The 25,252-nt window shown below is 33.1% G+C and overlaps 2 protein-coding genes across 2 annotated transcripts; both read right to left on the bottom strand.

Moving 5' to 3' along the window:
• Positions 1–7,203: 7,203 nt before the first annotated feature.
• On the bottom strand, positions 7,204–7,976 carry LOC138878993 (uncharacterized). The gene is made up of 2 exons (XM_070158566.1): positions 7,851–7,976; positions 7,204–7,647 (listed from the first exon to the last, which is right to left on the bottom strand). The coding sequence occupies exons 1-2, from the start codon at positions 7,974–7,976 to the stop codon at positions 7,204–7,206; spliced, it is 570 nt and encodes a 189-aa protein (XP_070014667.1).
• A 2,932-nt stretch (positions 7,977–10,908) lies between these two features.
• LOC104240806 (apyrase-like) lies at positions 10,909–16,556 on the bottom strand. The gene is made up of 10 exons (XM_009795691.2): positions 16,492–16,556; positions 15,952–16,228; positions 14,989–15,117; positions 14,372–14,428; positions 14,151–14,243; positions 12,660–12,862; positions 12,404–12,495; positions 11,986–12,200; positions 11,319–11,508; positions 10,909–11,179 (listed from the first exon to the last, which is right to left on the bottom strand). The coding sequence occupies exons 2-10, from the start codon at positions 16,192–16,194 to the stop codon at positions 11,040–11,042; spliced, it is 1,362 nt and encodes a 453-aa protein (XP_009793993.1). The 5' UTR covers positions 16,195–16,228; positions 16,492–16,556; the 3' UTR covers positions 10,909–11,039.
• Positions 16,557–25,252: the final 8,696 nt, after the last annotated feature.

Genomic DNA, 25,252 nt, shown 5'->3' with positions numbered 1-25,252 from the left:
CTTTATTGTCTTTTTTTTTCTTTTTAAAATATTAGATTTTGTATTAGAGAGTAGCATGAGATGAGGGATATTTTAGGAGTATTGGGAGTTCAGTTCACGGTCACAATATATTTTGTCATAAAGCCGAATGGTCCTTAACAATATTTACTAGTTGAAGTTTATTATTAAGAATTTACGTTTAATCTCATCTTTTTTTGGTAAATAAAGAAATTTTATTATCAAGTTGTAAAACTTTACAGCACAAAACTAAGGGATTTTTACCTATCTATACCATATATCAAACATTATTACCCTCAATGTTTAAGGTTTGTGTTTATTACATTTAAGCATACCAAATTACCATTTCTATACCATAATTCAAATTAGGGATATAATCAAGGGTTCATTTTTATTAGGCATAATTATAGGACTGTATCTTCACGTTATTTGGTTTACCCGCCCCTCTCTCCTCCTACGCCCCCACACCCCCCTATGATTTACCTTCAGTTCCCCACCCCCACGATTTACCTTCAGTTTTTCCTCCATTCTTGTACAATCTCTTCTCACCCACAATTACCATCACTTTCTTCTCCACTTAATTACCTTCAGTTGATAGTATCCCCTACGATTTGAATTCACTTCCATCTTTGTCTTCAACTCCTAAATCATGAAAAAAACCAACACTCCCCAAAAAAATCATCAAAAGCTATATTAGCTGATATTCCAACCTTTGATTTGGGTGTTTTAACACCAAAATCACCACCAAAAAACCCACAAACGACGCATGCAAGTGAACAAACTACTGGTATTTCATCTCCTAGACAAATTCGTGCGGAAATGAGAAGCAAGCATTTGCACGATGTTGATGTTGGTGGAGTTGATAAACTAGTCGACAATCAACTGAAACGCAAGGGGAAAGAGTTGAGTGTAGATGACGATTTTGTAGATGATTCTCCCAAAGTTCAATCTGTGAAAAAACACAAGATCTCTCCTTCTTCATCAAAACCAAAGAAGAAGAAACCCTCAAAAAAAGTACCAACATTGGTTAAGGAAAAAATTTCAATAAAGGTAAACACTATTTATGTTTCCTCACTGTTTTGTAGTTTGATTTTGGTTGTAAAAATCTGTTGTTCAAGTGTTAATTTAGTGTTCAAGTGTTTTTTGGCCAAATGTGGTATTGTCCTAATTTTGTAGATTATTTTTCACAATTTTGTAGGTTTAATGGAACTGTGATTATTAGACAGTGTATACTGTAGTTAGTTTGTAGTTGATTTGTAGTCTGATCGTTAAATTGTAGAGATGGTATTTTTCATTGCAACCTGTATTGCTGCTACATTTAACTTCATTCTAAATACAATTTATCTACATGTTGTGAGTTAATTGAAGTAACTGTTACATTCTGTAGATAATGTTTACAAGTGCATTGTTCTTCTTTGATTGTTCAAGTGTATTTTGGTAAAATGTGGTGTTGTCCTAATTTTGTAGATTCTTTGTCTCAATTTTGTAGTCTAATTGGAACTGTGACTCTTAGACAGTGTATAAATGTAGTTAGTTTGTAGTTGATGTGTAGTCTGATGGTTAAATTGTAGATATGATATTTTTTATTGTAACCTGTATAGCTCATATATTTAACTTCATTCTAACTACAGTTAATCTACATTTATGTGAGATACTTGAAGTAACTGTTACATCCTGTAGATTCTTTGTCTCAATTTTGTAGTTTAATTGGAACTGTGACTCTTAGACAGTGTATAAATGTAGTTAGTTTGTAGTTGATGTGTAGTCTGATGGTTAAATTGTAGATATGTTATTTTTTATTGTAGCCTGTATAGCTCATATATTTAACTTCATTCTAACTACAGTTAATCTACATTTATGTGAGATACTTGAAGTAACTGTTACATCCTGTAGATTCTTTGTCTCAATTTTGTAGTTTAATTGGAACTGTGACTCTTAGACAGTGTATAAATGTAGTTAGTTTGTAGTTGATGTGTAGTCTGATGGTTAAATTGTAGATATGTTATTTTTTATTGTAGCATGTATAGCTCATATATTTAACTTCATTCTAACTACAGTTAATCTACATTTATGTGACATACTTGAAGTAATTGTTACATCCTGTAGATAATGTTTACACGTGCATTGTTCTTCTGTTATTGTTTTGTAGTTATAGGTGTGGGTAGGCTATTCTTCTTCTAGTTATATTTTGTATTTGTCATGTAGTTATATGTAGATTACTGTTTCCTTTTTATGCAAACTACTAATGTTCATTAATTTTATATTTTCTACAGAATGGACCTTACTTTGCACAACAAAATATTGATTATGGTGTGCTTAGATTCCACAGTTTGTGTGATCCTAGCATACCTAGCCAGATACAAGCTTTACTCTCTCCGAATGCTTTAAGGGTTTTCAGAAAAACTTGTTTTGGTTACTTATTAGGTCTCCCCAAAATCTGTATGCAAAACCAAACACTTCATCTTCTGATGAAGTATGAATTGACAAAGTCTACTGACTCATATTTTTCAGTACTATTTAAGGGTGAAAAATTGAATTTTTCCTTGAGAGAATTTGGGTTGATAACTGGTCTTAATTGTGTGAATAAGTTTTCAGACTATGGTTACACTTCCACCTATGTTAGCCCTTTAATGAATACATATTTTCCGAACAAAGAAAGGGTTGAGAAATGGCATTTGAAAAAAGTAGTGACTAATAAAGCATGGGCAAACGATGTGGATGCGGTGAAGTTGTGCATTCTTTATATGTTGGAATTTTTTGTTTGTCCTTCTGATAAAGACCATGTGACTTTCATAGACAAGTTTATGTTCTTTCTAATAGAGTCTGGTAATTTTGAGTCATACCCATGGGGTATCAAATCCTTCAAGCAGGTTATTGAATCTGTCCGACATCGTCTTAATCCCCATGTACATTCTTATCTGATACGGGGATGCTCATTAGCCTTGCAAGTGTGGCTATATGAGTGTTGCTCGTCCGTCAGCACCGAGCTTGCTACGAGATGTTCTGAATCTATACCTCGCATTTTAAGATGGTCAGCTACAAAGGGGCAGATTTGGTTAACTGCAATTGAAGAGAAGATGATCAAGCCTGAGTGGATCAAGGTATTTTTTTCCACTTTTGTATGATGCTACAATTACATTCATAATAACTACATTGAATCTACATTTTTTTGTCACTTGAATTAACTGTTATTTTCATCATTCAGTTCACAAACATGATTGAATCTGGAGAAGAGCTTGGAGTGCTTAATCTGCCAGACAAGATTCAATATGAAGATGAACATGGTGCTCAACCATCACATGTTCCAACTGCTGCTTCTCCATCATTTGAACCCAAATATACAGATTGTCAAGAGGACATTGAATCTGTCAGTAGCAAGCTCATGAAGTTGGAAAAGGGGATTGTGCAGGTATTATGAATAACTACAATATATTGACATAATTTGCTACATTTTGACTTCATTACATAACAATTATAGTATGTTATACATTGTAGTTAATTTGTGGTATAAATCTATAACAATTATAGTTTGTTGAATTGTAGTGTAACTGTAGCAGTTAGAATAAGATTACCAACTAATTATATATTTAATTTTTAGGTTGATGTAAAGTTAGATGCCTATAGGAAGGATGTTTTTGAGGAACTCTCAAGCCTTCGAGAGTTCATAGATCAATCTTTGAAGGGTGTTATGAATGTGATAAACAAGAGGTTTGATTTGGACGAGTCAAAGGTAAGAATTTACATATAATTTTGTACTAAGACTAATTAAGACATATGAATAAAGTAGTCTCAAATATTCCCCAAAATTGTAGTTTGTTGGTAGTTCAACAAAAAATAATTACCAACATCAAGGAGATAACAACCAGCAATTCCAGTTCAATGCTGGTGATCAACTGCATGGAAGCACAAGCAATACAGGTATCTACAAAATTCCTGCATACATATCTACAAATTTCAAGACAGCATTATTAAATTATACTAATCATTTTTTTACTATGTGTTGCAGCTACAATTTCTCCAGAACATTTTCAACCACATGTTGACTTATATCCTGACTTCCAAGAAGCAGCTGAGGCATATAAAGCAGGTACAGAACCATTCCTTCATTACAATAAGGTTTTTATGCAAAATTTTAATAATTTACACCTTAACTACATATTCCTACATATATCTACAATTCTCATTCCCAATTATTCATTCAAGCTGATGTTTCACCAGAACATCTACAAGGAAATATTGAGGAAGAACCAGTAATTGATGAAGTGGCTGAGCCACAACAAGCAGGTAATATATTCTCTATATTCTCTATAACTCCATAATACTGTTCATATCTACATAGATCTACACTTATCTACAGAAGGTGAAGTTTCACAGTCGCCAATTCACGGTGTGACTGTGACTGAAGTTGTTCCTGAAGGCATGGATAAAAAAGTTGTTCCTGAAGGCATTGAAAACAAAGGTTTGACATTGGATGACTTTGAGCTGCTAGAAAACTTATCACAGTTGGTCATGTATGGCGAGCCCATACGAGATGAATCAACCCCTGTTCATCCCGGTAGAACAAGGCAGCCGGGAAAACATGCACGATCACCTTTCACATCTTTGTATAGTTCTGGAGGCAGCACATCCGTTTGACCTAAATTTTTTTACCTCAAGCACCCCTTCACAAGTGTCATAGGTGAAAATGTAGATCCTGAATTGACAGAAAGGTTCACCAACTGGTTATACATTCGTAGTGATAAAGTATCTAGGAGGTATGAATGCTTCATTTTACACTGTCTGTTCACCATTTTTATACTTTAAAATTGTAATTCATTTTGTAAATTTTTTGTATTTGATCATCTTTTTTTTGTTATTACAGGAGGAAATATTACTTTTCCAAGAAGGATAACCAAATCAAGCCTTGGTTGGATTTTGGTTGTGAAAAGATTGATAAGAAGGACTGGTTTTATGACCTTGCTCACCCCGGACAAGTCATCAATAACACAGTAAGTATAAAGAACATAATCATTCACAATATCTGTTTTGTCTTCAGCTGTGTAGTGTAATTGTAGTTTATTTTTCAGCTATGATGTGTAATTGTAGTAATATTGTAGACAACATATATATGTTACTATATTTATGTCTCAGCTGTGAAATTTTGCTTTTTATGGACCTTATGTATCATATGTGATGATGATTGTATGTACAAACTGGAATTTTGGTACTTTTGACTGACTTGGAATCTCCGTGTACCACAACTGTAGTTACCTTGTAGTAATATTGTAGAGCTTGTGATTGTGCCTATTAATATTAACTGTAGGTTGAACTTGCTGATTTTTGGGAGCTTAAGTTAGGTGGTATGTTTCATTTGTTCCTCTGTATAGTGAATAAATGTAGACAGTGCATAAATATAGTTAATGTGTAGTTGTTTTGTAGTCTGATGGGTCAATTGTACATATAGTACTTGTTCACTATGGTTCATACAAACTACAATTAAATTACATTTTGTGAGGAACTTGGACTAACTGTTATATTTCTGTAGTTATAGTGTAGCTAATTTGCAGCAATCTGTTAGAGTTTTTAATAAATTCAAATTGTAGTTAATCTGTAGCTGTCTTGTAGACAAGTGTGGTTACACCGTACCTTATTGTATATGTTTATTCTATTTTGGCAGCACATTGATGTTATTATGTATTATCTGCGAAAAAGAGGCAAATATGGCCCCAACAATAATACTAGGTTCACAACCACGGATTGCTTGTTCAAGACAAAGATTGAAAGAATCTATGACAAGTTCATAAGTTCTCCACCGGAACAAAGGTATTCGGTTGTTAAACCCGAGGATGATGTTGGAGAATATATTCTTGGGTACAGAATTCTTGCTAATGTTGCCTGGGATCTTGTTGACTATGTGCTCATGCCTGTGAAGAGAACTTCCATTGGTTGTTGCTAGTTTTTGACATAAAGGACAGACAACTTTATGTTTATGATTCCATGGTGAGAGCAAACCGTCATAAAACAGTAGAGACATTGGTTGACAAGTTTTCAATCATTATCCCTCTGTATTTGTCATGCACTGGTTTCTATGGTAAACGTAAAGACATTAACTTCAAGAGCACAAAGGCATACATCGAAAAACCAGTTACGCACCCTCTCGACATACAATGAATGGTTGCTGAGATTCCACAACAAAAGGAAGGCTCAGTGTAAAAAAATAATCTCCCTTTCTATATGTTTAATTTTTTTATTTTAATCATTTGTTATATAATGAAAAATTCTCATCTTATGCAGTGATTGTGGTGTATTTGTGGCTGCATTTGCGGAGTATGTTAGCCTTGGAGATTTGGCAATCCCAAAGGAAGATCTTTCTGATATTGACCAACACCGTAGACGCTATGGAGCTCTACTGTGGGACTATGCAACAAAGAAGCAAGAAGATGGGTCAATCAGTGAGAGTGAGGTTACTGGCAGGCTAGCAAGGAGGAAGGGTGCTCCGGCAAAAAACGAGAGGACTAGAGTGCAACGAAAGAAGAAATAGACTATTGTGTTCCTAGTTTGGTCTGTGAAATTTGGTAGTTGAATTGGAAAACAATGTAGGAAATATGTCGTTTTGGTTTTCTACAACACTTTTTGTTGATTACATTATACTCGAGTACTCTGATTACATTTTTACAGCAACAGCTTTGTCTTACAATTTGACTTTAATCTTCAAGTTATTTTTATAAATACCTTCAAGTGCCAAGTAATATCTGTATATAACTGTCATTTGTTACACAGCAGAAAGATAAAATAAATACAGGAATCATATAAATAATTTAGCCATTTTTTATCAACAAGGTTTATCAAAAAAATTCAATTTATCTACATTTAAACTACGTCAAACTACATTTTAACTACAACTCCTCTACATATGAATAACAGGACTACAGTTCTAACACAGTTAAACTACATATTCACTACAATCTGGATACAATTTACGTTGAATGCATTCTTTATTAATATCAGTTTTTTTGTATACAGTAAATATTAAAGTTTAACTATTCTATAAAAAAAAGACAACTTTAGATGCTTGACAGAATACATAAAAACATAAATAGTGCAGATACACAAATTGATGTTTATACTTCTTATTCATCTTCAAAAACTTAAACAATTAGACAAGAAAATCCGATAATTTGAGCTCACTAACATTTATTTTGAATAACTATTCTAACTACATGATATTCATTTCTTTTTCGGCGCATTCTTGCAAGTTCTTTTGTTATGCCCTTCACCTCCACAATTACCACATGACACCTTGTATTTCTTTGACTTTATTTCATCAAATGTTTTATATCTTTCCTTGTGAGGTCTCCCTGACTGCCTTTTATCTCCCGCCTGTGGCTTTACTACCCCATCCAAAATATGTTGTGGCACTTCCCATTTGCCTTCATCAGGAAGAGGATTTACTGGCATTTCATAGGTAAGCAGAAGGCTCTTCCTTGTGTAATACGGAGAGCAATAGTTTTCGTATGTTTCATTCCTATGCCTTAATGCTGCCAAAGCATGCGCACATGGAAGTTCATCAAGTTGGAATTGTCCACAGCTACATTTCTTGTTTTCTAGACACACAATGTACCGCTTCACACCATCTAACACAGTATGTATATGATCTGTTGAAGCCCTCACCTACAATTGAAGACCAAACAGAAATAATAATACATCAATCATTAAAATGGATTATCAACAATTTACCTACAAATCAGCAACAAATATATTACAGCTCATCTACAAACTATTATTACCGACAATTTGACTACAGTTTAACTACAATCTGGAAAAACTGCAGCTAGTACTTTTTTGATTCTACTGCACCAAAAAAAATATCTTACCCTTAGTTTCTGAGATAATGTACTGTTGTCTTCCAATTCTTTGTTGTATTTGTGACCAAGGTATGTGAAAGTACCCTTTGCCTTCGATAACTTTTCTTTTGTCCAACGTTCAAGAAGAGTCCTCATATACTCAAATAGATCAAATATTGGAAGCTCTCTTGCATCTTTTGTTACAGCATTCAACGACTCGGCAATGTTTGACGTCATAGTAAAAGTTCTATTTACCGTTGCATGTACTCTTGACCATCTATGATAGCCAATATCATATAGGTAAGACTTTACACGCAGGTCTACCTCTTCAATCTTCAACATCCTTTCATTAAATTCATCCATAGTGTATGACCGTGCTGTAGCAAAGTACAATTCATGTAATTGTAGATGTCCCTTCTTGAATTTTGACCTTATATTTGTCCATATATGCCACATGCAAGAGTAGTGTGCCAATCCCGGATAGACAACTGATGTTGCCTTCAGTATACTCTCATGCCTATCTGAAACAACACACATTGAAGGTCTTTCACCATATGCCTCCTTGAATTGCTCAAAGAACCACTTCCAAGACGCGTCGTTTTCAGAATCAACCACAGCATATGCCAAGGGAAAAATAGTACCTACATTTTTAAGACATAAAATATGATTAAATAACAACTACAATATATATTGAGAAATATAGACATGTTAACTACATTCTTTTATATAACTACAAAATAACTACAACATAACTACAATTTAACTGCATTTTAAAGACTGTCTACAAAATAAGTACAAAATTATTCCATTATTTACCTGCTGCATCCATGGTGCTTGCTGTCAGCATAATCCCCCTGTAGGCTGACTTTAAGAATGTCCCATCAACCACTACTACCGGCCTACAATGTTGCCAACCATTTATTGATGTACAAAGAGCAACAAATGCGTATAAGAAGCAATCATCTGCTGCCTTCTTCAATTTAACAACAGAACCAGGATAATTCTTCTCAAGAATATAAAAATATTTGGGTAATTTGTTGTAGGAGTCACACGGATTCCCTCTCAAAAACTGTAAAGCTTTTTCCTTTGCTCTCCATGCTTGCATGTAGCTTAGGTTCAGTCCATGTTCGGATAACATGTCAGTTTGTATGTCCTTTGGTGTGTAAACAGTCTTAGGATCACAATACTTTGGAACGACCATGCTACCAAGTACTGCTGCAGTAGTACGTTTGCGCTGTATGAATGTTTCGTCCATTAGGCAGCATGTGTGTTGACGGCTGAAACTTCTTATCTTGAACATTGCCGAATCATTAATTGACGTTGCCTTGAAATGCCATTTACAGCTTTCAGCAACACATATAAGCCAGTAGCTACAAAAGAAATACAATATTTACACAAATTTATGAAAAAACTACAATTAACTACAAATTGACTACAATTTAACTACAATTTATAAAACCCACCTATCTTCAATCATACACTGATTTTGCTGATATATTATCCACAAATAACTACATACCTTCTATGACTGGATCTTTTTACTCTGAACTGGAACTTGTGCATCACTGAATAATTCTTCATTGCAGCAGCTACTGTTTGCTTGTCCTGATAAACTTGTCCTTCTTCAATATATGTTTGCGTAGATTCAGTTATTATTTCACTTTGATATTCCTCTATAGCTGGTGAGGATGGAAATTCAAGTAAGTTTAGGGATCCAGACGAACCTGCAAACAATAAATTCATAAATGTAGTTTCTATGTAGATAATTTTGAAAGCAACATTGCTTTATCCTTTTCAGTACTATGTGAGCTTTGTAGTTTAATTGTAGGTAATTGTAGTAATATTGTAGATAACATAGTAACACCATAACTCTCTGCAATGTCGAATCAAACATACCTGCACTGGTGCTTTCATTGTTGATTGCCAATTCCATATTGAAATCTCTTACGCTTATACATAAAGGATACGAACCTAAGTTTTTATTCTCCTTTTTGGTTTCCATGTAAGCACGAACCCCCATATCATTCCTAATCTCCATTGGAGGACAATTCTCGTTCACAATGTATTTGATTTCTATAATTTTATCCGATGTATCAATCGATAATTGTTCTGCAATTGTAGAACTGAGAATTCCGTAGTTTGCATTATCATCTACCACAATGGCATCAACTTCAAAATCTCTAAATCTGCCATAGTTATCCCAATTACCATTCGATTTCAGCATTATTGGGATTTTTGACATGATTTCGTGTAGTTGATAGGAAAAAAGACGAAGAAGAGATATAGTTTCTACAATTTGAATACTGATATCGACGAAGAGCAATTTTGTACAATTTGAGACGAAGAACAGATATAGTCTCTCTTCAGTAATTGTACAATTTGATTGCGTTTTTTGTGAAATCTCTTTCTGTTGAGGAAGGAGAGAATTACGCAACTGGTGCCTTCAGGAAGAGAGATCTCCTTCATTTCAAAATTGGAATAAACTCCTTGACAGAATCACATCAGATTTGGTGCCTTCATTTTAGGGCTTTTTTAATGGCAAAATCTACCTATTTTTGGATTGGTATATAATTTGTAGTAAAAGTGTGGACTACATGGGTAAATAACAAATTATGAACATTTTTGTTAATAATGTTTGATATATGGTATAGATAAGTAAAAATCCCCAAAACTAAATTGGCTATCTGAAAGATTGGACAAAGCCCCAATTCAAAGCTCTTAATACTAAGGATACCAGTTCAAAGCTCTTAGCCTATTCTCAAGTTTGTATTTTCTACTTCCTTACAAAAAATGTCCTGCACCAGGAGTCTAATTATGACATCCACAGTTCTCTTCTTGTTCTGAAAGATTCTACAATTTTTTTCTTGCCAAATATAATATACACACCCAGCAAATGTTTAATCTCATCTTTTATCCAGCCTGTTGGAGTACTATGGTAATGATATCGAAGAGCTAAGGTCACAAATTGTGCATACTTTTTTTCCACACGTAATCAACATGGGAATATTTAATTTGAATATAACATAAAACCGCTAGGAATTTGATCTCGTGATATTACGATTCAAATTGGAAATGATATTTTAAATAAGAAGATCAAAACCGTCAGGTAATGCTCATTAATATAAGGTAACTGAGAGTACAAGACAAAAAAACAAAGCAAAGGGCATGACATACTATTATTGTGCAAGATAATTATTGTTACAATTGACTAGCAGAAAACTAATGTGATGATATTCTAGTCTTCTTTGAAGATGAAGAAACTAAATCAATGGCACATCCCAAAGGCCAAGCTGCTCCAACAAGATAATTTTTGTATTTCACATCATGCATCACTGTAATATCTTTGTATGGATTTAATCCTGTCCAAATATGCATTAAAAAAAAAGGTAAGTAAGATAGGGGAAAAAAGTCCAAGCACCAAATTAATTTCTGTTTCATCTGATGCTGCATTTAACTTATATACACCGACAGTATAAAAGAACATTAAAAATAACTTACGGAATCCATCGACAAGCAAAGTATACTCATATACCAAGTCAATGCATAAGTATGGGATATTTCTTTCTTGAGTGTTTGGAAATACTGATTTTACATCTGCTGCTTTTGTCTTGCAAGCAACTTTAGCTGCATTTAGGTACTGAATTGGCTTTGCTATTGCTGATGGAAATTTGCTATCCACAATGCCAACCTACAATACAAATTGAACCCCAATTAGTCTGAGCTTATAAATTTTAGACTGAATTGATCATCACATCAACTGTAATTACTACGCTTCAATCCTAAGTTGGAGTTGACTATATGAATCTTCATTATCCGTATCGCTCAGTTTATACTTATTAACCATGAACATATTTATTTATGTGATTTTATCTAACTAGACACAAAGCACTTTGATGAAAGCTATCTATAAAAGTTAGCTAGTAATTCTAACCTATGACTTTTTTCCTTTTTCTTTCTAATAATTTTTGGAGTAGTTGAACAAGGCGGATGTAGAGTGTTATCTACAGGTTCATGTGAACTCAATAGCTATTGTCCAAAATATCTATGTATGAATATTTGACTGTGAAATCAATTGTTATTGTATATTTTGTATTAACTTGAGGTCGTTGTATAGGAATACATAAACTTTAAATCTTGGATTCGACTTGTCAAACAGAACTTTTACCTGAGCACCAATATCATAGAAAAATGATGAAGCATGCACAGTCTTGGTTCCAGCACCACCTCCACCATTCCAAACTCCATTGAATGTGCAGTTCTTGTAATTGCACGGTGCTCTAATTTTAAGTGCCTTCCTAGTTAATGCTCTGCATTTCTTCAAGCTAGTACCACTTGGTGGAGCTTTTACTTTGTAGTCCACTCCTCCGTATGAGTAGTACCCTTGAAAATAAATGATAAACTCATGTATTAGCGCATTTGACTAATTACTTATAAGTAGCCTATAAAGATATATTGGTGGTGCATGTAACTTAAACTCTTTTGCATATTAGTACGATATTTCTTGTATTATTGAGAATGGCTGCAACGATATTATTGTAAAAAATGATAGGCGAAAATTCATAAGAAATTAGAGATATATATACCATCATATCCTTCCAAAGCGCAAGGATTACTATGGTTTCTTGAAGCCTTGAAAATCTCAGCACGACCAGCTAGTTGTCCATAGTTCAAATAACTGCATACGATATATACTCGTTAGACTTTAAGCTACCAACTTGTTTTTAGGTGACATGATAGTGTAGAGTATTTTACGCTGCGATATATACATAATGTTTGTATCTCAGTATATCATAGAGAATTTTTTTTTTATTTTGTTTATAAAATAAAAGGAATGCAAACCTGTGAACATAGAGGTCGTAATCTTTTGACATAAGATGTTTTTCTTGAACATAGGGTTCTCCATCCTCATTTTGAGGAGCATTTGCAAATTGTTCTTTTGAGATGGCATATGCCATTTGGACTGATCCACCTCCAAGGTCAATTGTTGCTGTGGTACTTTTATAGTTTTTACCCAAATTTCCCAATAGATAATTTATTGCCACCTGTATATTAATAAACACCAATAAATCAAAATCAACTAAATAAGACATTCAACTTGATAATAGGTGATTACATGTAAGATTACTCCCCCCCCCCCCCAACCCAACACTGTCATTACTGTAGGTTTAAATTTGGAGCTTAACTATAACATGTAACTATTCCTAACAAGTCTGATATAAATTTGAAAAATGGAGTGGATAGGCTGTTGCAAAAAATTAAATGTATAGATAATGCAATTTTTTTTAAACATATATGTGTATATAAATTAAATCCTTAATTTTAAGGTGCAATTATATATTTACTTCATCCGGTTCATTTTATATGTTTACTTTCCTTTTTAGACAATTTTAGAAAGAATGCCTCTTTCTACATTTAGTAATTCTGTATTTCCAACACTTCACATGACATATTTAACACTGAGATTCAAGAAATTTTTAGTACATTATGCACATCTCTAATTTAATATCCTAATATTCAAGAATCCTACGTACTTATTTTTTCTAAACTCCCTACACAGTCAAATTAAAACAGTTCGAGCTGCTACCACGTGAGAAAAAACTATTTTTACTTGCAAATTGAGTAAACTAATCCACGCTATTAATAGCCCGTTTGGTCAAGCTGCAAAAATCAGCTTATTTTGAAAAGTATTTTTTTTAAAAGTGCTTTTCTCAAAAGTACTTTTGGTGAGAAACAATTTGTGTTTGGCTAATTAGTTTAAAAAGCACTTCTGAGCAGCAATTATTGTTTGGCCAAGCTTTAAAAAACTGTTTCTAAGTGTATTTTTCTCAAAAGTGCTTTTCGAGAGAAAGCTACTTTTTTCTGCTTCTCCAAAATTGCTTCTGCTTCTCCTCAAAAGCCCTTTTTTCCTTCCAAAAACTTGGCCAAACACCTCAATTTTTGGCCAAAAGTGCTTTTGACAAAAAAAAAACACTTTTGGCCAAAAAGAAGCTTGGCCAAATAGGCTATAAGTAGGATATTTCGAGGCCTTTAGGTATCCGAAGGGACTCACTTAATAAAAAATAAATAAAAACTTCCAAATAGAGTTGAATAAAGAATTAATCTAAATAGTCGCTCATCCAATTGGCTTAAATCATAAATAATTGATATATAATATATTTATACCCGTGTATAATTAGCGTACCATCTATATATATATATATATATATATATATATATATATATATATATATATATATATATATATATATATTGGATCAAAAATAAAGAATAAATTCATTTGGCTATTTGTGTAAAGATTAAAAAAAAGGGAAATATTTTGCTGCAACTTACCCACATATAAGAGCCCTCTTGAGTTCCATCAAGAATACTGACCCATTGATCTTTTGTATGGAAGGTGCTTTCATTCTTGACTAAGTCTCTCACCTTTTAAAATTGAAAAGGACAAAAGGTTTTATTTAATAAATTAGTAAAACGAGGATTAATTTTTTAATTAAGTAAAATAAAATAATTTTTCTTTAAATAAATAATTAAGATCCGATGAAAACACATACCGCTTGTAAAATCTTTTCAGCGGCATCCCCTTTTAACATCCTCAAACCTGCTGTTGCCTGTATGTTTATTCACGCACAAAAAAAAAACAATTAACAGAGCAACCAAAAGTATTATTTTATTTATCATAAGCAATTCTATATGACAACGGAATAATAATTAATTACGCAACTTGCGTTATTCTAAGAAAAAGATAAGTGAAGGGCCATTAGAGTTTCAGATTGGACCATGTACTTTTATTTTATGATTAATTGAATGGAATATCATGTTAATAGGATTTAAAACTTATATATACACCGTAAGTGTAAAGAGCTTTACGTTATCAACGTTATTTAACTTGTTGTAGTAAGTTGCTTGACTTATTTTTCAGATTAGTAAGTACAACCATAAGTGATAACGAGTTATTATAAGTGACATGATTACTTTGCAATATCAGACAGTGACGACGACCATTAATCCCAAAAGTACCTATGAATATGTACAAAGTACGTACGCCTACTCATTTTCTTCAGTCTCTTTCGTCTACGTCGTCAGTTTATAGAAGTTAAACTCACATTAACATATTCTAATTAAATGGTAATTAATACTAACCCCAAGTTCGATGGTAATTAATACTAACCCCAAGTTCGAGGGAAGTTTCGGATTGCAGCTCTTTAGGAACAGCACCTTCAGCTCCCTCTAGAAGTGGCTCTAGAGAGTTGGCTGCAGCCTTAGGATCATCTGCATATGAACTTAGACCTGGATTTGTCTGCGAAAAAAGGTGAGATTCATATCATAAGATTTAATGGTAAAAAAGTAGGAATTAATTAAGAAAAAGAAGAAGAAGTAAGTAAGAATAGAATATGCAAACTCTTGATGAAATTGTTCAACCTTTTCCAAACCTACCTTTTAACCTACCTTTTATATACTATATTTTTTACCCAAAACAAATAGGATCTCGAATCTAACTCAATTAAAAAATTACCCAAGTCAAGATAAGAACACTGTTCAACATCAAATAAAATAAAGAGATTACACGTATTTTACATTATTTTAACTAACAAAGTATGGGAGAGGGGAATTAGTAGACAAAATTAAAGTATCGGAATTTGTGAGTTGAAACTTCATATATTTAAATATATTAAAAAAGAGCAGCTCGGAAATGGTATCACGTGTTCACGCAGGGTCTGAAGAAGGACCTCTCAGCTAGAGGTGTGATGTAGACAATTTAAGTGACTGCTTTTACAGTTTGAATTCGTGACCTATAAATCACACAAAAATAATTTTACCGTTGCCAAGCTCCCATCCAAAACTTCATATATTAACGTGAGAAATGTTAAAAGCCCATTTTACCTATTAAAGTAAACAAAAATTCTTTCAATCCATTAATTAATATGGTGAGCATGTGCTCTCGTCTTGGGATCTACCCTAAGTGCAACACTTATCAAATAAATTAGATGTATAATCTACCATTTTATACCTTTTACTACCTTTCTCTTTAGGAGTTAAAATATATACTAAATTATTAGCGAATTAATTTTAACTTATTTTAAACTAACAAAAGCGACATTTACTCCATAAGATGAAGTCAAAAATTACTTACCGCCATAAAAAACTCAATATCGTTGCCAATGGGAAGAAGTTCCAAATTCTCATTAAAGCGAAAGACATGAACTCTGCTGCCTGTACTTCCAGCATCAAATATAACTGCATAACTCTCTGATTCATGGCTCAAAAGATGTCGCCTCAAGGGTTTATGGGCATTTACACTGGAGAAAAAACTAAGGGGCAAGACCAAAAATATTGCCAAAAATGTAAAAACAAAATGACTATTTTTGTTCAGCATTTTGCCCTTTGCCCTTTGCCCCTTTGATGATCTTCTGCAAAAGCAAAATACACAAGTTATGAGAAAGAATTCAATAGTTGACTTTTGAGTTAACAACAATTAGGGCAACAATAGATTCAGAATTTAGATGATGTGAGATTTGAGCTGAACAAATAATAAGTTTTAAAATTGTATATGTAACCCTAGCTAACAAAGATGGAGAGTTCAAACTCCCTCAATAGCATAACATCTTTTTCTCTCCTATATAATAAAAAATTAAAAAAATAAATACGAGAGAGAGTGAGAGAGGGGAGAAACCTTTCTATGCTTGTGGGAAGAAGATGATTAGATGATGAAGCAAATGGTAAACCTTGTGCTCTTATATAAACTTATATGCATAATATAACACAAGTTATAACTCGCGAAACATGTGATACTACTATTATATTTTATTACAAATAATCTAATGATTTGACGTACCAATTATTTCTTTTTTCCGTTTAAGATATTCGTTTTGTATAATGTAAAAGCGACCCACTTTCTGTAATTATTGTCATTAGCGACTGATCCAATAATTAACATTCTAATAGTTACTCATGTAAACATGTGATACTACTATTATACAATTAAACCTAATGATATATATAATTTACCGACAAGATATATATATATATATATATATCCTATACTTTTAAGATATTTTTGTTTTTACTCTCTCTAATTATGATATCAAAGCTGTCATTTTATTTTATAAATATGAAAGGAAGACCATAATCTGAAATTATTGTACTAATGACTGATCCATTTAGCATAAAATATATAGGCGGCCAACACCCAGCAGCTTATCGTTTCATTTGTAATATAATCTTGGAAACATTTCGGGCGATTTGCAGCCGTACCCTATTTTTATGCCACCTTTTAACTTATACCCTATTTTTAAAAACTATTGATTTCGTAACCAACTAACAAAAAATCCGTAATAATATGACCATTATACCCCTTCCAAAACATATAAAAGTTGCATCAAGCATACCCAGATTCAAATTCCAGAGCTCCTCTGTATCTCCTTCACCAGTCCGTCTCTCCTGAGATCGCCTCTCGCAACCAGATTCAAATTCCAAATTCAAATTCAAATACATTATAAGTATTCAAATTCATCTCCAGAATTCAAAATAATTTTTGAATTATATGTTTTCTGATTGATTGATTGAAGTTGTTTGACGAACTTCACTAATATGCTGAATTTGCATTCTAAATCTGTTTACGATGAATTCTCACATTCTAATCCGACAAATATGCTAAAAAATTATATTAAAACATTATATGAGTGTTTTAATATTTAAAACACCTATGCACAAAAAACTTCACCATAGGTGCTAAAGTTGTTATTATTTAAAAGTTGAAGTTTTCCTATTACACTGGGTAAAAATAAAAATAAAACATCAATTAAAATTTCATATTGCACAAAAAACTTCGGCACAGGTGCTGAAGTTTTTTAGTTAATTTGTAAAAACTTCGGCTAATGGAGCTGAGTTTTTCTCCTGCACTATGTATTTTATTATCATTTTTTGGAAAAACTTCATACCAAAAAAATAAAACATCAATTAAAATTTTATAATGCACAAAAAACTTCGGCATAAGTGCTGAAGTTTTTTAGTTAATATTTAAAAACTTCAGCAAGAGGAGCTGAAGTTTTCCTCCTGCACTGTCTATTTTCCTCCTGCTGAAGTTATTTAGTAAGTTTCTAAAATATTCAGCACTTAAGAGCTGAAGTTGTTGTCCCTGCATTCATGAATCCCTGTCATACAACTTTTTCAAAAAAAAAATTCAGCTGATATGCTGAAGTTATTAAGCTTATTTCTAAAAACTTCTGCACTTAATAAGCTAAAGTTTTCTGTGCAGCATTCATTAATTATGTCATACATCTTTTTCCAAAAAATTTCAGCAGGAGATGCCTAAGTGATTTAGTTCATTTGTAAAAATTTCAGCACAAACAACCTAAAAATTCTTCTGTTCACTTTCCTAATACTTGCTACTAAAAATGAATCTGCAGGATGAGTTCGATTTACATTATTATAACTTTCAATGGGAGTTGGACTCCTTATTTCAAATACTTGGATCATGATACAAAACTTGTTCTACTTAATAAGCACATATCATTCAATACTTTCCTGAAGAAAATTAGTGAAGTTGCAAATATTGATTCAACCAGATATGCACTAAAAGTATGGTTTGATATCAAATTAAATACAAGCAAAGGAATGCTTGTAACTGCAGATGAAGAACTCAGTACCTGTATACATTTGCTTACAGCTGATTCACCCTACAAGAATTGCCATTTCATCATCGAAAAAATACAACCTTCAGAATCTGCAGCATTCAAACAATCTCTTGCATATGCGATAGATTCAGAACCTTTTGAACATGAAGTAGGACAGCCAATAATGGAAGTAGACAACGATCTACAACCTTCTAACATTACAGCTGCTTCAGAATATATAATGCTGCAACAATTACCCCCTCCTCCAATAAATTCAAACCAGTTTGTCGATGACCAAGAAGAAGAAGGACAGCTAATAATGCAAATTGACAACCAACACACAATCCAACAAACCTTTTTGTTACCTTCTGCAATGATAAGCAACAATGAAGATGAAGTAAACATGGAGAATATACCAATAACATCAGATAGAATTGAAGAAATTGCTGAAAGTTCTTGTGCTTCTCAGAAATCAAGAAAAAGGGTGAGGAAACAGCTGAAAGAATCTCCACCATGTAAAATACTTAAGCACGATGTGTTGCCTGAGAAAGTAAGAGTTGGATCAATTTTTGAGAACAAACAAAACATGACTAAATTTTTCTGCAGCTTGGAGATAAACCAGAAAGTTGAATTCACTATTGTTAGATCATGTTCAAAGAGATACGAGCTGAAATGCATCGTGGACAAATATGGTTGGAATGTACGTGCTACCAGAATAAAAAATTCTACACTATTCGGGGTGATAAAATATCATAACATCCATGAATGCTCGGTTAATGCAAGAAAATCAGATCAGAAGCATGCTACATCAAATTTTATAAGTGAACAAATTATAGAACATGTTCGAGACAAAAAGATAGAGGTTACACCAGCCTTTGTAGAAAATGAAATGAAAAAAAAAAATTGGAATTGACATTGGTTATCACAAGGCATGACGTTCTATTCAAAAAGTTGTTGCTTGCATAAGGGGGTCACCTGAAGAGAACTACCAGATTCTTCCTTCATACCTATACATGATGGTGTGAAAAAATTCAAGAACGTACACAAGCATAAAAAGAGATGCACAGAATAGGTAACCATCAGCCTGAAGTTTCAAATGTTCCTATTTGAAAAACTTCACACCTTATGATTTATTTTTTTGTGTTTCACTGTACAGATTTGCTTACATGTTCTTTGCTCCTGCGGCATCAATAGCTAGTTGGTTCTGCTGTAGACCCGTTATTGCAGTAGATGCAATGTTTTTAAAGTCCAAATATCGTGATGTTCTATTTGTTGCTGTATCAAAGGATGCAAACAATCAAATCTTTCCTCTATGTTTTGGTGTAGCAGAATCAGAAAACAATGAGGCATACATTTGGTTCTTCGGGGAAATGAGAAAAGTAATTTAAGTCCGTCGTGAATTGGTTTTCTTGTCAGATAGAAACCAATCGATTGCAAATGGGATTAGAAAAGTTTTTCCAGAAGCTCACCATGGTATCTGCCTCTATCACTTTGAGAAAAATTTAAAGCAAAGACATGCAAAAGCCACGGTAATAAATCTTTTTCAAAGTGCTGCAAGGTCATACAAACGTGAAGATTAATTAGTTAATGTCCCAACTCAAAAGTATTGACAAGAAAACATACAATTACATAATGGAAGAGCCTCCAGAGAGATGAGCTCGATCGTGGTTTCCACGGTGGCATTATGATATGCTAACAACAAACATGGTAGAATCAATAAATTCCGTTTTATTAAAAGGGAGAGAAATGCCTATTTTAAGAATATTAGATTTCATCCAAGAAAAGTTAGGAGAGTGGTTTTACGAACGGATAAAAAAGGCAAATGAAACTTTTCACAGAGTATCAATATAGGCAGAAGAAGAGATGACTAAGAAGATGGACTTGGCTTGTAAAATGTTTGTGAGTATATTTATTAACTTCAGCTTTTTATATCTGTTGTAGTGATTTACTGCTTACATTTAAAAAAATTCATACTTTTTTCTTTTTGAAGCAACAATACACTAATATAGTTTGTCTTAATTTTTTATTCCTTTTTAGGTGTTCAACCTTGATTCAATGTTGTTCAGAATAAATAGTGAAGGAATCGAATTCATTGTGAACAAAAAAAAAGAGAAATTGTGACTGCCTGGAATGCCAACTTGATGAATTACCCTGTCCACATGCAATTGTTGCTATTAATAAGAGATATCTGCAGAAATCTAATTACTGTTCAAATTGGTATTCAAAGGAAACATGGTTAAAAACATATGAAGGACATGTGAATACCGTGAGAGATCAAAAATCATGGGATATACCACAAAATATACAATCTGAGATCACAAAACCTCTCGATGTAGAGATTTTACAAGGAAGAAGACAAAAGAAGAGGCATATACCTGTGACTGAATCAGTACCATTTAAGTCTACCAAATGCAATCGATGTAAACAAGTTGGGCATAACAGAACAACTTGCTTGTCTTCTCCAGCACCTCATCCATATTCAAAGAAATACACTGAAAAATACTCCAACCTTCAATAATCCTTGGTCTGAATTTAGACTTTCATTATTGTATGACATATTTGAAATGTGATTTTTTTCATAGGAATAATAAAAAAAAAAGCTCTTGGACTATTTTATATACTGCTAAAGTACAAATCACTCATTTTTGTTGTGCAGGCTTACAGGTTTGCTTGCATTTTAAAAAAGTACGCAATGACTTCTGCGAGAAAAAACTTCAGGTTACAGTATGTGAAATACATATCCTTAACACAAACACACACATACACACACACTCACACACACACATACGCGTACAACACACAAAAGAAAGGCATGTACAAACAAAATCTTCAGCATCTCTAAGCTGAAGTTATAGAAAATGAACTTAATAACTTCAGCATATTCATTAATGAATATGCTGAAGTAAACAAAAAAGGACAGCATAAAAACATAAAAAAGAATTACAAAAACTAAACATAAAAACCAACTAAGAAGTATAAAGCAAATACCAACAAATAACAAGGATAATGCAATAGAAAGCTAAGAAGAAAGAGGATGAGAATTACATTGATACAAAAAGAGATGAGAACAACACACAAAGTACAAACAAAGACATCAGCTCTCAGGGCTGAAGTTATACAAAATGAACTTAAAATCTTCAGCTCTCTGGGCTGAAGTAAACAAAAAAATACAACATTAAAACATAAAAAAAGAATTACAAACATTAACAATCATCACCACCATCATCATCATCATCACAGTACTCCTCAATTTCTCTAAATATCTCATCATCATCAGTATCAGAGATAACTATAGGATAGTCGGGCAAAAGACCACTGAATCCAAGGAGATCAATCTTCAACTTGTCAAATTCATCACGTAACTAACTTTGTTCGATGATTACTCTATCCATAAGAGAAAGAAGAGTCTTCAGGTTGTTTTGCAGCTTGGAATAGTCGTTCCAGCTGGGAAACTGAAAACTATCAAACTGCTGCACAACCTTGTCGAACGAGGTTGGATAACCTCCACAACTACGTTCCAGGTTAAGCCTGTTCTGGAATGATTCATTGGCAAAGAACTGTGGCCTGATTCTTTCCCAATCAGCCTTTATTTGATCCCACAAAAGCATAAGATTAGCCATCGGTTTGTTATTGTACCACTCATACTTCAAAGTCTCCCACTTCTGCATGATTTCATCAAAATTAGGCTTCTTACTTCCGCTTCCACCAAACATTCTTTCTTTAACAAAAGCTGAAAGACTAAGGATGAATATAAATTTAAAGAAATATGATGGAAGTCTATGAATTACTATGAAATTTTCAAGTGAAGAGATTGTTAATATAGACAAAGAATTCACCTAATCAATTTAATATCTATAAATGTAAAAGTAACTTTTCAGGTGTTTTTACTGTTTTACGTTCAGAGAAATTGAATGAAACAAGATAAGTAGGTGGTAAAACGAGTATGTGGTAAATGCAAAAAGAAATGTAACTTCAGCCTTAATAAGCACACAATTTTTCTATAGTAAAAAAATAACTTCAGCCTGAAAAATAACTTTCCGGATCATTTACTATATGGTCAAACAAATTTAAATGAAAGATGAAGTAGGTGACAAAAGACAAAAAGTAGATAGTAAATACAAAAAAGATAAGTATCAACTTAAAAAAATATCAAAACATGCTGAAGTTTTTGTCATAAGCTTTTTCAAAAACTTTAGCCCAATGTGCTGAAGTAATTTAGTTCATTTATAAAACTTCAACACATAATATGTTGAAGTTTTTCATCGTGCATTCAATAGTTTTGTTATAAATGCTTTTTCAACAACTTCAGCTCAATGTGCTGAAGTTAGTTCATTTCTGAAAACTTCAATAGTTTTTGTCGTACAGCTTTTTCAAAAAACTTCAGCCCAATATGCTGAACTTATTTAGTGTATTTCTAAAAACTTCAGCTCCCCTAAGCTGAAGTTTTTTTTTTGGATTCAATAGTTTTTTCATACATCTTTTTCAAAAAAACTTCAGCTCAATGTGCTGAGGTTTTTTAATGTATTTCTAAAAACATCAGCATTTGATAAGCAGAAGTTTTTGTCCTTCAGTCGACACTTTTGTTATGACTTTTAACCAAAACTTCAGCTTAAAAAGCAGAAGTCATTTACTTCATGCTTAAGTTTCTTCAACAAAAATGTGCTTAAAATTCATAATAAAAGACATAAACATATTTGTATGAACAAAAGTGAAATAAAAAAATACTTAATGTATATTCACAAAATACAAATTATGTGCAACCAATCCTCTAATCAAAAAATTCACACACAGTCTCTTCAAAATCTCTATAATCATGTCCTTGTTGTTCTTCTGGAGTTTCATAGCCGCTATCTTTTTTCCACTTTCCATGAGCCCAAAGATTGACAGCCAATTCTCTCCTGAAGGTCAGTGACTGACTTTGATTGAAATTGAAGACATCTTCTTTATTCAACCGCATATCAATTAACTTAAGAGCAAATACACCACAATCAACACTACAAAAAGAACATGAAAAATAGTTAACACAAGGGCAAAAAATAATAAACATACGATGCATGGAAAAACATATGCGAAACACGTACTTGTTAGTCTGATGCAGTGAGCTCATCCACTTAATTTGAAATTTTTCCACAGGACTATCCCCATAAAATTTATTGTGTGCCCCAAATTCCAAGCATTTGAGACAGTGTGGGATCAACCGGGCATAATTTCTGACATGTTCAACCGCACGCTCATATGTTTCACTGCCCATGGAATCATACACATATATAATTTTATCTTTAAAGTCCAGAATTCCAAAAACGTAGTGCGTAGATCTCTGGCCCGTCATTGGCTTAAGTCGAAATGGAAAGAATACTTTTCTGGCAGATGCCCATGAGATACCACAGGAAAGGTCGAGGCCTTTTACATAGTTGGCCACCTTTTCATTCGTTGATTCTTCCTCAAACCAACTAAAGTCCGTAAGTGGCCGAATAACCGCTTCTTCTTCTTGAGCCTGTTGTTTGGATATCCTCTTTCTCTTTGATTGCTCTTTTTTTGATCCTCCATTCTCTTTTTCTTCCTTTTTCTAATTTTATCCATCTGTTCTTCTGAAGGATGAATACCAGCCAGCTTAGTCATATACTGATCGAAAATTAAATCAGTTACTGCAAATCTTGATTTTGGATAAGCTGGAAGGTGATAGCAATATTTTTTGCGCAAGTAATATATGCCCACATCCATATGCTGCAAATGAACAACAACAAATGATAACATGTGAAAAAACTACAAACAGCATGACAAAAACTTAAGCATATTCAGTTTGAAGTGTTAGATTAAACTTTAGCATGTTTGATTTAAAAGTTTTGAAAAAAACTAGAGAATGCATGTCAAAAACTTCAGCACTGTTAGGCTGAAGTGTTAGCAAATAAGCTAAAAACTTCAGCATTTTAGTATGAATAAAGCTGAAGTTTTCCAAATTACAGTACAAAAACTTTACTATAAACAATAAGCTAAAGTTTTGGGAAATACAGTTAAAAACCAATTCAAAAAACAAACTTAATAACTTACTTCATCCGCAAGATCAGAGTTAGGATCCATAAGCTCGGTAAAGAATGATTTTCGAATATCAATTCCAGCTAATCTGAATAGATTGGAATCATATTCACTGGCATCCATCTGCAACCACTTTGTAAATCTTTGCATCAATCCACTGTCTTGATTAACATAATGGAAGGGACACCTTCGTATATTCTTTCCTACTTTCCAATCTTGCCCCTTTTCCTTTCGTTTATGAACTACGTAAGGAGATCTCAACCAAATACTCTCCATACGAATCCTTTTCCCTTTTTTCTGATTTTCCTTTTGCTTGCTCTTTTTGCTGTTCCATCACAACTAACTGTTGTTGTTCACTAGCAGGGGGAGAAACCACAGCCATAGTGGCAGATACTTGACCAACTCCCTGTTGTTCATGACGTTCTTGTCTCTCTTCACGAACAACAACAACAACAGAATTACCTTCTGAATCAGTCCCTTGTGTACTACCAAGTGAAAATGAACATGCATTAAAGTTGGGGATATCACTGGTGTCACACATAGGAGAACTGGAAATCTTCCTTCTCTTAGGATTTGGAAGAAGTTGCGATGCATCAGATGATATCTGCAAAAACAAGAAAAATATAAACATAAATAAAACTGATACAAAACACACATTAGGCAAAAAAACAGCTTGTAATCGAATTGTAGAAAATAACTACCTGGTCTAAGTATTGAGACACAGATGGTGTTTGCATTCCAACAGATCCATTTCCTTTACCTTCAGATATGCATGTATCTTCATGC

Source organism: Nicotiana sylvestris, chromosome 10 (genome assembly GCF_000393655.2).
Source record: "Nicotiana sylvestris chromosome 10, ASM39365v2, whole genome shotgun sequence".
In the NCBI taxonomy this organism is placed as follows: domain Eukaryota; kingdom Viridiplantae; phylum Streptophyta; class Magnoliopsida; order Solanales; family Solanaceae; genus Nicotiana; species Nicotiana sylvestris.
The sequence above is the reverse complement of the archived record's forward strand: the minus strand, read 5'-3'. Positions and strand labels throughout refer to the sequence as shown.